General features: G+C 42.2%; 1 protein-coding gene across 2 annotated transcripts in view; it reads left to right on the plus strand.

The window, feature by feature from the left end:
- The window catches only part of LOC139383392 (uncharacterized), a 54,223-nt gene that overhangs the window by 32,739 nt on the left and 7,781 nt on the right, over nt 1-13,703 (plus strand). For both annotated transcript variants that reach the window (XR_011628731.1, XM_071127917.1), the window contains exon 4: nt 4,892-4,945. Coding sequence is in view for 1 of the 2 variants with exons in the window: in XM_071127917.1 (XP_070984018.1) it covers nt 4,892-4,945 (54 nt within the window). In the remaining variant the exon portion in view is untranslated. The remainder of the gene's footprint in view (nt 1-4,891; nt 4,946-13,703) is intronic.

Genomic DNA, 13,703 nt, shown 5'->3' on the forward strand with positions numbered 1-13,703 from the left:
TCAGGAAATATCCTATGCAGTTTAGTTTTGGAATAGTGTAATCTGTGTAATGCCTTGAATTGTATGAGATGATGTCTGGAATTAATGGAGCATGTGTGGATATACTCCAAGCTCTCTTCCCAGTCTGCCACCGAGATGTCAGTCCCTAGTTCTTCCTCCCATTTTGCCTTGATGGCATCTGTAGAAGGTGTGCTAACAGATTGAAAAGCATCATATAGACGCGATATCAGTTTATCTGAGGTGGGACATATTTTTATGCATCCGTCAAACATGGAAGGTTTAGCATTCCCAAATGTTGGGAGGTGTTTTCTAACGTAGTCTCTAATTTGTAGGTATCTGAAAAAATTACTTCTGGGAAGATTATAAGTTTCCCTCAGCAACTCAAAGGAAGCAAAGGTCCCTTCTATGTATAAATCCCCTATGGTACTTATCCCCAACTCACCCCATCGCTCAAAGGTGTTATCAAGGTTAGAAGGGGCAAAGGAGGGATTCCTGGCGACAGGGAGCATGAATGACATTGGTCTAAGCTCAAAGTGGACTTTAATTTGCTTCCAGATTCGGACTGTGTTATGTATAATAGGATTGTTACAATAAAGTGACATCTCCAGATTGACAGGCGACAAGATCACAGCGCCAATAGAGAAGGGGTGACACTCCTCACGCTCCATACTAAGCCAGCTGGATGCCGGAAGTACGTCATCCAACAGAAACGTAACAACGCGGAGGTTAGCGACCCAGTAATAAAATATACAATTTGGGAGAGACAATCCTCCTTCCATCTTGGATTTACAGAGGTGTTTTTTACCTATCCTGTGTGTTTTATAATCCCAGATGAAAGGGTTGATAATTGAGTCCAGTTGTTTATGAAAGGATTTAGGTATGAATACTGGGATGTTCTGATATACAGTGCCTTGCGAAAGTATTCGGCCCCCTTGAACTTTGCGACCTTTTGCCACATTTCAGGCTTCAAACATAAAGATATAAAACTGTATTTTTTTGTGAAGAATCAACAACAAGTGGGACACAATCATGAAGTGGAACGACATTTATTGGATATTTCAAACTTTTTTTAACAAATCAAAAACTGAAAAATTGGGCGTGCAAAATTATTCAGCCCCTTTACTTCCAGTGCAGCAAACTCTCTCCAGAAGTTCAGTGAGGATCTCTGAATGATCCAATGTTGACCTAAATGACTAATGATGATAAATACAATCCACCTGTGTGTAATCAAGTCTCCGTATAAATGCACCTGCACTGTGATAGTCTCAGAGGTCCGTTAAAAGCGCAGAGAGCATCATGAAGAACAAGGAACACACCAGGCAGGTCCGAGATACTGTTGTGAAGAAGTTTAAAGCCGGATTTGGATACAAAAAGATTTCCCAAGCTTTAAACATCCCAAGGAGCACTGTGCAAGCGATAATATTGAAATGGAAGGAGTATCAGACCACTGCAAATCTACCAAGACCTGGCCGTCCCTCTAAACTTTCAGCTCATACAAGGAGAAGACTGATCAGAGATGCAGCCAAGAGGCCCATGATCACTCTGGATGAACTGCAGAGATCTACAGCTGAGGTGGGAGACTGTCCATACGACAACAATCAGTCGTATATTGCACAAATCTGGCCTTTATGGAAGAGTGGCAAGAAGAAAGCCATTTCTTAAAGATATCCATAAAAAGTGTTGTTTAAAGTTTGCAACAAGCCACCTGGGAGACACACCAAACATGGAAGAAGGTGCTCTGGTCAGATGAAAGCAAAATTTAACTTTTTGGCAACAATGCAAAACGTTATGTTTGGCGTAAAAGCAACACAGCTGAACACACCATCCCCACTGTCAAACATGGTGGTGGCAGCATCATGGTTTGGGCCTGCTTTTCTTCAGCAGGGACAGGGAAGATGGTTAAAATTGATGGGAAGATGGATGAAGCCAAATACAGGACCATTCTGGAAGAAAACCTGATGGAGTCTGCAAAAGACCTGAGACTGGGACGGAGATTTGTCTTCCAACAAGACAATGATCCAAAACATAAAGCAAAATCTACAATGGAATGGTTAAAAAATAAACATATCCATGTGTTAGAATGGCCAAGTCAAAGTCCAGACCTGAATCCAATCGAGAATCTGTGGAAAGAACTGAAAACTGCTATTCACAAATGCTCTCCATCCAACCTCACTGAGCTCGAGCTGTTTTGCAAGGAGGAATGGGAAAAAATTTCAGTCTCTCGATGTGCAAAACTGATAGAGACATACCCCAAGCGACTTACAGCTGTAATCGCAGCAAAAGGTGGCGCTACAAAGTATTAACTTAAGGGGGCTGAATAATTTTGCACGCCCAGTTTTTCAGTTTTTGATTTGTTAAAAAAGTTTGAAATATCCAATAAATGTCGTTCCACTTCATGATTGTGTCCCACTTGTTGTTGATTCTTCACAACAAAATACAGTTTTATATCTTTATGTTTGAAGCCTGAAATGTGGCAAAAGGTCGCAAAGTTCAAGGGGGCCGAATACTTTCGCAAGGCACTGAATGCTGCTATTTGCTCAGCAATTCATAAGGTATCCGGTTCAGATACGCTGTTTTATTTTCTTCTGTCTTCTCAGAATGCTCAGGCAGCCCATTGCTACTGTCAAAAGTTCCATGCAGGATATTTTTCAATGTCACACAAATATGAGGTGCGCAAAAATAATAAATGTGACATTACGCAGACGCTTTTATCCAAAGCAACAGTATGCATGCATTCATTTTCCGTTCGTGGTCCCGGGAATCGAACCGACAAACACGACATTCATTGTTCGTTATTTATTTAGCTGTTTTAATAGGCCACAGACTAATTTTGTAACAGTTTAATAGGCTATTGCAATAATTCAACATGCATGATTGTAGACTCCACCACTGCTTTACCCTAGGTAGCAGATTATCAAATGGAAGATATAGGCCTATGTGTTCCTCTAGGCTGTGCTCTGAGGTTGCTGGGCACGCTCCACTATTGATAGGCCTACGTTTTTAGAAAATACAATGAATTATACCTCCTAGGCTACAACACAGTGCAATAAGTAATTTATTGTTAGGACACAATTATTGTAATTTATTGTTAGGACACAAGTATTTTCTCGGCTGTAAACTGCAGTGATGAAAGGCTCATTTTAATAACCACTCAAATGTCTGTTTGTGTTTCATGACACAATAAAGCCCTGATTACATCCAACCATTTGGATCAGTTATGGGTTTATTTTTGACAGTTTACAAGGTCCAGAAAATTACATTAGGCCACTCATATGGCGTATTTTGTCAGGATGTTTACAGATAGGCCTACCATAGATAAATAGGCTGTAGCCTATGCCACTGAAATGTGCTGTCTGTCGTGGATCATGTATCCCAAGTCATCCTATAATTAACGTGGCCACCAGCATACTGTATGCCTAAAAATTGCAAATGCCATTATATTAAGCCAGGATTGGCCGAAGGGGCCAGATATGCTGAAGTAGACTCGGCCCGAGTACCATTAGCCGGAAGCCAGAGTAATATGATTCTGCCTAACTCGGGAAGAGCTCGGCCCGTATGAAGCCCCCCGAGTCCGAGTCGATGCCGAGTCCCCCGAGTCTCAAACGGAATAGGCCCGAACCCACCGTGTCGACTGGGAAGTGGATAAAAAAACATGGGCGTGGGCTCTGTTTCAAAATATCACTGTTTTGTGTGTTGTGTAGGAATATGATTTGTATTTTATTCTGTTATATTCCATTATATTCTTACTATGAAATATGTGTGTCTTGTCTGTTTAATGAATAAAATAAGGAATTATTGATTTAATTTGCATGGCGCAGCCATGTATCATATAGGCTGCATAGACCAGTGACGTAATTAAACTCAAAACATACTATTCTATTATTTTGAAAATGGATCTAAGGACCTGCGTAAACAAATGAATAATTGGGTTTATTTGTGATGGTGGCTATTCAATGGATCTATTCAAATAGAAGCCTACCCACATTGCCCCAGGTCTGCTCCCACTCCTGAACTTGCTGGCATGTGCATGGGAGGTAAAAAAGCCTTATCCTGTCAAGAATGTGGTAAAGTTGGACTGTATGAATTGGGTTCTTAAAAATGTTGCCTGATTTGTGAAAGAAGTGTAGGAAACGATTGTCATCGCAAACCGTTTGCGTGCCACAAATGATCGGTCTGTCAGAAATGCACATTGAAAAAAATCTGAATATTCTTTGTTGTCCTCAAATGACAGAAATGCATATAAGGTTTCAGGGGTGACACAGAGCACATTTTAAGGGCTATTTAATGATAGTCACCATACTTTCAACTACTAAACGGACTGTACTCACATTGTTGTTAACGGGGTATCCAAACCAACTCTCCCTCATTCCACAACAGCAGGAGTCTTGCGTTTCCATTCTACTCCCCTCTTCCAAAGAGCCCCGTTCCTCTTCAAAAGCACCAGTCTCCTGCCTCCCTCCAGACAATTCCTCGATTGTAAAGGGCCTCTGTCACTTACAAGAATGGTTCTTTTGGGTGGACTGGGAAGGAGTCTTTGACAGGATGTAACATAAGCTTCATTGACTGGCTTGTTTGGTTTAGCAGCAGCTGCACTCCAGTCACTTTCCTGATTATAATTCTTAATTGACCCACAATGGTCTGTTGCTGTGACATCAACAAACATTCATTTACTTCTCACTCATGAAACACACTGGCTGCTCTTTGAGGAATAAACATCCCCCCTAGTTGTGAAGTTTAAACTGCATTCTTTGTATGAAATGTTTTATACAAATAAATGCATTATTATTATTCAGTGGTGTTTTGAAATGAGTCAATGTTAGTATGCTGAGGGATGAAGTTGGTCCCTAGAGGTATGTTTGCTAAATCAGTCTTTCTCCTTGGTTCCCCTCAGAAAATGCTCCTGAAAAATAACTGTGGTGGGAAAACACGGACCATAAAGATCCGGGTAAGTTTACATGAATCTGCAATTTCACTTTATTGTACAGAAAAACACTCATATAATCCCAAATACACACTAAACCACTCACAAAATATATTTCAATACAATCATTTTCATGTGAGTAAAGTATATTTAGGTATATTTAAAAAAATTCTCACGACAGGCCTAATAGAAATCAGCATGATTGTCAGTAAACTTTCCTATATGTCGACAATACAAAATACGCTAGACGGGTGGATAATTATTTGCCAGTCAAATGGATCAAGCAACAAATGGCTGTGTAAATGCTTTTTTTGCGCAATTGTTGATAGAATACCCGTAATGTCTCAGTAAACTACAGTCACGTGACACTGTGTTGTGTGGTCCTCCTACTAGGACTTGGAAAAGCATTCACAGTTTAGAGAAGGTGCACGATGATGAGCTTGATGCTCATTTCCCATGAATATATTTATATATACTTATCTTAATTTGTATGATGTAGACATGATGATCAGTGCTAGGCTAATCTCATGTACCCTCTGCACTGTACCTGCGAGCCGTAGGATAGAGCACATGTGCCAGGACCAGAGTGGGCGAATGTGTTGTTATCACAAGACTTTCTGTGGCAAAAGTGTTTTTTATGTGCACTACATCATTACGCACAGCTTTTTATCCACAACAAGCCAGTTTGATGGAAACACACCTCCGCGGGTAAAATGTATATAATTTGAATGCAAGTATTTGATAAATCGCTTGAAAATATTTCAACAGGTGGATGGAAACCTAGCTACAGACATTGTCACACTCCTTTTGGGCCTTTAATGAATGGAAACTCAATTGCATGACTCAATTACTTATACACACACACACACACACACACACACACACACACACACACACACACACACACACACACACACACACACACACACACACACACACACACACACAAACAGGGTTGGGCTCAATTAGAATTAAAGGCAGTCAATTCAGGAAGTTCTTTGAATTTAACATTCAGAAATGTAAAAACATTTGAAATAAATAGATTTTTAAATCGTAATTTTGTAATTTCCTGAATTGACTGCCTTCAATTCTAATTGAGCCCAACCCTGACACACACACACACACACACACACACACACACACACACACACACACACACACACACACACACACACACACACACACACACACACACACACACACACACACACACACACAGTCCTTATCCTTTCAAGCTGAGCCACAATACTAAGACAAGATCGCCGTGTCCAATACAGTAGAGATAAGGCTGAAGGGTCATGCAGCCCCCATGAACAACCCAGTCTATTTTGCTGCCTACACCTTGATGCCCCTCCAAATGCATGCTGGGATCTAACGCCTTCACTGGTTCCCATGACCCTCTGCTATAGACACTATACCTTTTCTAACAAGAAAGTAGGAAGTCTATATGAAACAGCAAGCAATTATTGTTCCCTCACAGTTTAGATTCATGAAAAATAAAACACTAATATATATTTAATTCATGAAAAATAAAACACATGTTCAACCCCCTGAGTCAATACACATTAGCATCACCTTTGGCAGCGAGTGCTGCTGAGAGACTCTTTGGGTAAGCCTCTAAGAGCTTTACACACTTGGATTGCAAAATATTTGCCCATTATTTTTTTTTTAACTCTTCAACCTCTCTCAAGTTGGTTGTTGATCATTGCTTGGAGCCATTTTCAAGTCTTGCCATAGATTTTCAAGGCGATTAAAACTGTAACTAGCCCGCCCAGGAACATTTGTTGTTGTCTTGGTAAGCAACTCCAGTGTATATTTGGCCTTATGTTTTAAGTTATTTTGCTGCTGAAAGGTTAATTTGTCTCCCAGTGTCGGTTGGAAAGCAGACTGAACCAGGTTTTTCTCTCGGATTTGTCTGTGCTTAGCTCTATTCTGTTTATTTTTATCTTGAAAAAAAAATTCCCTAGTCCTTGCCGATGACGGGCATAAACATAACATGATGAAGCCACTATCATGCTTGAAAATATGAAGAGTGATGCTCAGTGACGTGATGTGTTGGATTTGCCCCAAACATATTGCTTGGTATTCAGGATAAAATGTTAATTTCTTTGCCACATTTTGTGCAGTATTACTTTAATGCCTTATTGCAAACAGGATGGATGTTTTAGAATATTTTTATTCTCTACCAACATACTTCTTTTCACTCTGTCATTTAGGTCAGTATTGTGAAGTAACTACAATGTTGTTGATCCATCCTCAGTTTTCTCCTATCACAGCCATTAAACACTAACTGTTTTAAAATCACAATTTCCTTCCTCTCCGGCAACTGTTGGGAAGGATGCCTGTATCTTTGTAGTGACTGGGGTCTATCCACCTGACAAGTGTGGCATATCAAGAAGCCGATTAAACAGCATGATTATTACACAGGTGCACCTTATTTATTGTCCACCAGCTGGGGACAATAAAAGGCCACTCTAATATGTGCAGTTTTGGAGCATGCAATTGTCATGCTGACTGCAAGAATGTCCACCAGAGCTGTTGCGAGATAATTTCATGTTAATTGCTCTACCATAAGCAGACTTCAACGTTGTTTTAGAGAACTTGGCAGTACATCCCACCGGCCTCACAACCGCAGACCCCGTGTAACCACGCCAGCCCATTACCTCCACATCCGGCTTCTTCACCTGTGGTATCATCGGAGACCAGCTACCCAGACAGCTGATGAAACTGTGGGTTTGCACAACCAAATCATTTCTGCACAAACTGTCATCTGCATGCTCGTCGTCCTCACCAGGGTCTTGACCTGACTGCAGTTTGGTGTCGTAACCGATTTCAGTGGGCAAATGCTCACCTTCGATGGCCACAGGCACGCTGGAGTAATGTGCTCTTCACAGATGAATCGTGGTTTCATCTGTACCAGGCAGATTGCAGACAGCGTGTATGGCGTAATGTGTGCGAGTGGTTTGCTGATGTCAACGTTGTGAACAGAGTCCCCCACTCGTGGCGGTGGGGTTATGGTATGGGCTAGTAACGGACAAGGAAAACAATTGCATTTTATCGATAGCAATTTGAATGCACAGAGATACCGTGACGAGATCCTGAGGCCCATTCATCCGGCGCCATCACCTCATGTTTCAGCATAATAATGCACAGCCCCGTATTGCAAGGATCTGTACACAATTCCTGGAAACAAAAAATTATTCCATGGCCTGCATACTCACCAAGCATGTCATCCATTAAGCATGTTTGGGATGCTCTGGATTGACATGTACGACGGCGTGTTCCAATTCCTGCCAATGTCCAGCAACTTCGCACAGGCATTGAAGAGGAGTGGAACAACATTCCACAGGCCACAATCAACAGCCGTATCAACTCTATGTGAAGGAGATGTGTTGGGCTGCATGAGGCAAATGGTGGTCACACTAGATACTGACTGGTTTTCTGATCTACGCCCCTACCTTTTTCTAAGGTATCTGTAACCAACAATTGCATATTTGTATTCCCACTGGTGTGAAATCCATAGATTAGATGCTCATTTATTTAATTCAATTGACAGATTACCTTACATGAACTGTAACTAGTAAAATCTTTGAAGTTGTTGCGTTTTATATTTTTGTTCAGTGTAATAACTTCACCATGCTCAAAGGGATATTCAGTGTCTGCTTTTTTCTTTCTTTCTACCCATCTAACAATATATGGGTACCAGGCATTGGAAAACCTCTCTGGTCGTTGTGGTTGAATCTGTGCTTGAAATTCACTACTTGACTGAGAGACCTTACAAATATCCGTATGTGTGTGGTACAGAGATGGGGTAATCATTCAAAAATCATGTTATCCAATATTATTTCACACAGAGTGAGTCCATGTAACTTATTAAGTGACTTGTTAAGCACTTGTTACTCCTTAGCATTTGTTACTCCTGAATGTATTTAAGCTTGCCCTAAACAAAGTGGTTAAATACTTATTGACTCAAGACATTTCAGCTTTACATTTTTTATAAATTTGTAACATTTTCTCAAAACAGAATTCCACTTTGACATTGTGGGGTGTATTGTGTGTAGATCAGTGGTAACACAACACGATGTGGAAAAAGTGTGAATACTTTCTGAAGGCACAGTACTTTATATCATCGCTGGGAGTTTACCATTCAGTTTATCTCTGAACCAAAGAAACCAAGGGTTTCTTTAAAGCAAGTGGCACTACACTTAAATGTTATTTTCCTTCAATGGGTCATCATTTTCTTACAATGGCTCAGGGAGATGCAAACTATATACGCTAGCTCTATGATCTCAGACCATTGAGGTAAATTGTGGGAGAGCGACATGTGTGACTAGCAGGACAAGTGTGTGTGTGTGTGGTCCCTGGGTTGTGTAAAGGTTGGGTGGAGGCTGGTTGGGCAGCTCGAGTGGAGGTGAAGGCAACTGGTCATTTTGGCACAAATCAGGACAGTCCAGAAGGATGCACAGAGTGTGGCGGGAAAGTGACGCTACTGTCTGTGTGGGTTACTATAAGCTGTGGCCCACTGCATACACACACTTATGCGCACAGACACACTATTGTGGTTGGCAAGCGCACACACACACACACACACACACACACACACACAGTTAATGCAGAATACAAATAATAATAATCACGTATAGGTATACACACACAGCTACAGAATGGCTGCATGCATAGGCTACCCCTTTCCATATAGCTGAATACTACTTTCGTCGTCTTTAAGCGTTGACTGAAATATGTAACTGAGGCTCATCTTTCAAAGTGGTGGAAGAAGAGTTGAGATGGAGGAGGAGTGTGTGTGATTGCCCTGTGGTGTATCATCAGGGATGAAATAACTTTCCATTTTTTGCCAACCGGCTGTTCTCTGTTGTGTTCCTGTGCTACAGAGATGTTTATTATCTCCTCCTCTCGTAGTTAAAAAAATTAAATACAATGTTGACTTGTGGTCCTTGGGTATTTTCCAGGCACAGCATTTTCTAGTACAGTAAGTAGATCTCTCTCTTGTTATCCCGTATTTCAATATTCTTGCTCTTCAGCACTCTCTCTCCCTCCTCAGCTTGCTCTCCTTGTTACTCTCCCCTTCAACTTCCACTACACGTCTCCTTTTCCCCTTTCTCCTTGCCTCTGTATTTCTCTCTTGCTCTTTCACCCTCGTCCTTTACTCCCTCAACTTAATTATCCCCCTCTTTTTCCTGGCAAGGGTCCAGGAGGGACACTAGATATATATGCAGGGATGGTAGTTGTTAGAGGGAAATGATTTGTGGATGGGAGTAAGGAGTAGGAAAACAAGAAAAAACCATGCTCCTGTCTATTCTTGAAACTTCCTCTCTGGGGTGGGAGAGAGTAGGAGGTGGGAGGTGGAGGAGAGAGATCCTTCCCAGGGATGGAGCCGCCAAAGCGTCTGGTTTCAAATCAAATCAAAATGTACTTGTCACATGCGCTGAATACAACAAGTGTAGACCTTAGTGTTGACTTACAAGCCCTTTACCAACAGTGCAGTTCAAGAAGAGTTAAGAACATATTTACCAAATAAACTGAAGTAAAAAAGAATAAAAAGTAACACAAAATAACAACGGGGCTATATACAGGGAGTACCGGTCCTGGGTCAATGTTCGGGGGTACAGGTTAGTCGAGGTAATTTGTACATGTAGGTTGGGGTGAAGGGACTATGCATAGAAAATAAACAGCGAGTAGCAGCAGTGTACAAAACAAATGGGGGGTGGGGAGGGGGGTGTCAATGTAAATAGTCCAGTGGCCATTTGATTAATTGTTCAGCAGTCTTATGGCTTGGGGGTAGAAGCTGTTAAGAAGCCTTTTGGTCCTAGACTTGGCGCTCGGTAGCAGAGAAAACAGACTATGATTTGGGTGACTGTAGTCTCTGACACTTTTTTGGGCTTTCCTCGTATATAGGTCCTGGATGGCAGGAAGCTTGGCCCCAGTGATGTACTGGGCCGTACACACTACCCTCTGTAGCGCCTTTCGGTCAGGGTGCTCTTGATGTTGCAGGTGTAGAACTTTTTGAGGATCTGGGGACCCATGCCAAATCTTTTCGGTCTCCTGAGGGTGAAAAGGTGTTGTCGTGCCCTCTTCATGGCTGTCTTGGTGTTTTTGGACCATGATAGTTCGTTGGTAATGTGGACACCAAGGAACTTGAAACTCTCGACCCGCTCCACTACAGCCCCGTCAATGTGAATGGGGCCCTGTCCGGTCCGCCTTTTCCTGTAGTCCACAATCAGCTCATTTGTCTTGCTCACATTGAGGGAGAGGTTGTTGTCCTGGCACCACACTGCCAAGTTTCTTACCTCCTCCCTATAGGCTGTCTCATCGTTGTCGGTGATTAGGCCTACCACTGTTGTGTCGTCAGTAAACTTAATGGTGTTGGAGTCATGTTTGACCACACCGTCGTGGGTGAACAGGGAGTACAGGAGGGGACTAAGTACACATCCCTGAGGGGCCCCAGTGTTGAGGATCAGCGTGGCAGATGTGTTGTTGCCTACCATTACCACCTGGGGGCGGCCCGTCAGGAAGTCCAGGATCCAGTTGCAAAGGGAGGTGTTTAGTCCCAGGGTCCTTAGCTTAGTGATGAGCTTCGAGGGCACTATGGTGTCAGTATTACAGACTCGGTCATGGAGAGGTTGAAAATGTCAGTGAAGACACTTGCCAGTTGGTCCGCGCATGCTTTGAGTACACGTCCTGGTAATCCATCTGGCCCCTCTGTTGACCTGTTTAAAGTTCTTACTCACATTGGCTACCAAGAGCGTTATCACACAGTCATCTAGAACAGCTGGTGCTCCCGTGCATGCTTCAGTGTTGCTTGCCTCGAAGCGAGCATAAAAAGGCATTTAACTCGTCTGGTAGGCTCCCGTCACTGGGCAGCTCGCGTCTGGTTTTCCCTTTGTAGTCCCTAATAGTTTTCAAGCCCTCCCACATCTGACGAGCGTCAGAGCTGGTGTAGTAGGATTCAATCTTAATCCTGTATTGACACTTTGCTTGTTTGATGGTTCGCCTGAGGGCATAGCGGGATTTCTGATAAGCGTCTGGATTTGTGTCCCACTCCTTGAAAGCGGCAGCTCTAGCCTTTAGCTCGATGCACGTGTTGCCTGTAATCAATGGCTTCTGGTTGGGATATGTACGTACGGTCACTGTGGGGACAACGTCGTCGATGCACTTATTGATGCAGCCGATGACTGAGGTGGTACAGTGCCTTGCGAAAGTATTCGGCCCCCTTGAACTTTGCGACCTTTTGCCACATTTCAGGCTTCAAACATAAAGATATAAAACTGTATTTTTTTGTGAAGAATCAACAACAAGTGGGACACAATCATGAAGTGGAACGACATTTATTGGATATTTCAAACTTTTTTAACAAATCAAAAACTGAAAAATTGGGCGTGCAAAATTATTCAGCCCCCTTAAGTTAATACTTTGTAGCGCCACCTTTTGCTGCGATTACAGCTGTAAGTCGCTTGGGGTATGTCTCTATCAGTTTTGCACATCGAGAGACTGACATTTTTTCCCATTCCTCCTTGCAAAACAGCTCGAGCTCAGTGAGGTTGGATGGAGAGCATTTGTGAACAGCAGTTTTCAGTTCTTTCCACAGATTCTTGATTGGATTCAGGTCTGGACTTTGACTTGGCCATTCTAACACCTGGATATGTTTATTTTTGAACCATTCCATTGTAGATTTTGCTTTATGTTTTGGATCATTGTCTTGTTGGAAGACAAATCTCCGTCCCAGTCTCAGGTCTTTTGCAGACTCCATCAGGTTTTCTTCCAGAATGGTCCTGTATTTGGCTCCATCCATCTTCCCATCAATTTTAACCTTCTTCCCTGTCCCCGCTGAAGAAAAGCAGGCCCAAACCATGATGTTGCCACCACCATGTTTGACAGTGGGGATGGTGTGTTCAGCTGTGTTGCTTTTACGCCAAACATAACATTTTGCATTGTTGCCAAAAAGTTCCATTTTGGTTTCATCTGACCAGAGCACCTTCTTCCACATGTTTGGTGTGTCTCCCAGGTGGCTTGTGGCAAACTTTAAACAACACTTTTTATGGATATCTTTAAGAAATGGCTTTCTTCTTGCCACTCTTCCATAAAGGCCAGATTTGTGCAATATACGACTGATTGTTGTCCTATGGACAGAGTCTCCCACCTCAGCTGTAGATCTCTGCAGTTCATCCAGAGTGATCATGGGCCTCTTGGCTGCATCTCTGATCAGTCTTCTCCTTGTATGAGCTGAAAGTTTAGAGGGACGGCCAGGTCTTGGTAGATTTGTAGTGGTCTGATACTCCTTCCATTTCAATATTATCGCTTGCACAGTGCTCCTTGGGATGTTTAAAGCTTGGGAAATCTTTTTGTATCCAAATCCGGCTTTAAACTTCTTCACAACAGTATCTCGGACCTGCCTGGTGTGTTCCTTGTTCTTCATGATGCTCTCTGCGCTTTTAACGGACCTCTGAGACTATCACAGTGCAGGTGCATTTATACGGAGACTTGATTACACACAGGTGGATTGTATTTATCATCATTAGTCATTTAGGTCAACATTGGATCATTCAGAGATCCTCACTGAACTTCTGGAGAGAGTTTGCTGCACTGAAAGTAAAGGGGCTGAATAATTTTGCACGCCCAATTTTTCAGTTTTTGATTTGTTAAAAAAGTTTGAAATATCCAATAAATGTCGTTCCACTTCATGATTGTGTCCCACTTGTTGTTGATTCTTCACAAAAAAATACAGTTTTATATCTTTATGTTTATAGCCTGAAATGTGGCAAAAGGT

Source organism: Oncorhynchus clarkii, chromosome 25 (assembly GCF_045791955.1).
Source record: "Oncorhynchus clarkii lewisi isolate Uvic-CL-2024 chromosome 25, UVic_Ocla_1.0, whole genome shotgun sequence".
NCBI lineage: Eukaryota > Metazoa > Chordata > Actinopteri > Salmoniformes > Salmonidae > Oncorhynchus > Oncorhynchus clarkii.